Below are 2,278 nucleotides of genomic sequence, written 5' to 3' on the forward strand. Positions count from 1 at the left end.
ATACATATACATATGATTCCTTGTTAGTGATGACAGAGTCTTTCAGCCCAGGACTTATTTCGTCTGAGGCCTGTTGTTTCTTTCATACTCATTGATCCATTGTGGTGGAAAAATGAGTTGATTTTGCCTATAAGTCCTGGGCTGAAAGACTCTGCCATCACCAGCAAGGAATCTAGTAATAGGTTTTCCAGAGCTGCTCATAGAGAACATATGGGTTTGGACTTTATAGGTCATGGAGTGGTGAATTGCCAAGGCAGATTCATCAGGTTTTATGGTTAATTCATTTACCTAGATTAATACCTTAATGGCATCTGTTAAAGGAGACGTTAACCACTGTCAAAAGTGTGGTTTTGGATGCTGAGGAAAAGCAAATCCATAATCACCGGTTAAGCGATTGGCTGGGAAAACTTAAGGATGCTTGTTATGATGCAGAAGATGTGTTGGATGAATTTGAGGTGGAAGATCTACGAAGGCAAGTCATGAAGCAAAGAAGCATCGGAAGAAAGTTTCGTAACTTTTTTGGATGCTCAAATCCGATAGCTTTTCGTTTTAGAATGGGTCATCAAATCAAGAAAATTCGAGAGAGGTTTGATGAGATTGCAAAATTGAGGGGTGAGTTTAATCTCATTGAACGACTTGACGATCATCGGCGAGTTGTGCACAAAGAAAGGGAATCCACTCACTCCTTTGTGCTTTCATCAGATATTATTGGAAGAGATAAAGATAGAGAAAAGATTATTGAACTATTGATGCAAGCAAGTTCTGGCGAAAGTGAAACTCTGTCTGTTATTCCTATTGTGGGAATTGGAGGTCTGGGCAAAACTGCTCTTGCACAGTTGGTGTTCAATGACCAAAGGGTAGAAGAGCATTTTGAGTTGAAAATCTGGATGCGTGTTTTTGAGGATTTTGGTGGGAGACAAATTATGAGAGAGATTATGGAGTCGATCATTGTACAAATTATGAGAAAGTGTGTGTTCCTAGGTGACTTGAATACACAACAATTGCAACGAATCTTGCGAGATCATTTGAATAGTAAGAGATACTTGCTTGTTATGGATGATGTATGGAACGAAGATCCTGAAGCATGGCGTAAATTAAAAAGCTTATTGTTGGGAGGTGCTAACGGAAGCAAAATTTTGGTAACCACACGTAGCAGGAAGGTTGCTTCAATCATGGGCACGAGGGGAGGTACTACTGGCTACAACTTACAAGGTCTACCATTCGAGGATTGCTTGTCTTTGTTTATGAAATATGCATTTAAAGAAGAGCGAGATAAACATCCAAACCTCATAAAAATCGGGGAAGAAATTGTGAAGAAATGTGGGGGAATTCCTCTGGCAGTCAGAGCACTAGGAAGTCTATTATGTGGCAAAACAGATAAACGTAATTGGGAATATGTGAGGGATATTGAGATATGGCAGTTAGAGCAAATGGACACTGGCATTTTACGTGCTCTGAGGTTAAGCTACGATCAATTGCCACCTCACCTGAAACAATGTGTTGCTTATTGTTCAATCTTTCCGAAGGGTTATCAATTTTATGGTGATTCTTTGGTTCAATTTTGGATGGCTCATGGTCTTCTCCAATCGCATAATAAGAAAGAAGAGTTAGATGATATTGGTATGCGATACTTGAAGGAATTACTATCAAGATTTTTCTTCCAAGATTTGAGTTTTGGGATGTTAGGAATGGAGACGTTCTCTTTCAAAATGCACGACCTTATGCATGATCTTGCCCTGCTAGTGGCTAAAGATGAATTCCTAGTAGTGAACTCTGATTGTCAATTTATTCCCAAAAAAGTCCGCCATTTGTCATTTGTTGCTGCTAATGCGTCAAGAAATGACTTTTCAAGCCTTTTATCTGATCTAGGTCGTGTTAGAACCATTTTCTTTTCAACTGATGATGATGAGAAGACAAGCCAATCATTTATTGAATCATGCATCTCAAAGTCGCAGTTCCTAAGAGTGCTAGATTTAAGTGGCTCTGCTATTGAGGTTTGTCCAAGAGAGATGGGTAATTTGAAGCACACGAGATATCTTGATCTGTCGAAAAATTATAAAATCAAGAAACTTCCAAAATCCATTTGCGAGCTACAGAGTTTACAAACACTGAATCTTGCTGGATGTTTGGAGCTAGAAGAGTTGCCTAAAGACATAAGGTACCTTGTCAATCTCAGATTGTTAGCGCTAACCACAAAACAGAAGTCTTTGCAAGAGAGTGGAATAAGGAGCTTGGGTTCTCTTCGTTGTTTGTCAATTTCTAGTTGCTGGAATTTAGA

At 39.2% G+C, this 2,278-nt stretch overlaps 1 protein-coding gene across 1 annotated transcript in view; it reads left to right on the forward strand.

The window, feature by feature from the left end:
• Positions 1 to 2,278, forward strand: part of LOC18045756 (disease resistance protein RGA2) — a 26,498-nt gene that overhangs the window by 4,928 nt on the left and 19,292 nt on the right. Inside the window, exons 2-3 of the mRNA XM_006439091.2 lie at positions 37 to 240; positions 321 to 2,262. Coding sequence (XP_006439154.2) covers positions 37 to 240; positions 321 to 2,262 — 2,146 coding nt within the window. The remainder of the gene's footprint in view (positions 1 to 36; positions 241 to 320; positions 2,263 to 2,278) is intronic.

This window comes from Citrus clementina, unplaced genomic scaffold (genome assembly GCF_000493195.1).
Source record: "Citrus clementina cultivar Clemenules unplaced genomic scaffold, Citrus_clementina_v1.0 scaffold_32, whole genome shotgun sequence".
Classification (NCBI taxonomy): Eukaryota; Viridiplantae; Streptophyta; class Magnoliopsida; order Sapindales; family Rutaceae; genus Citrus; species Citrus x clementina.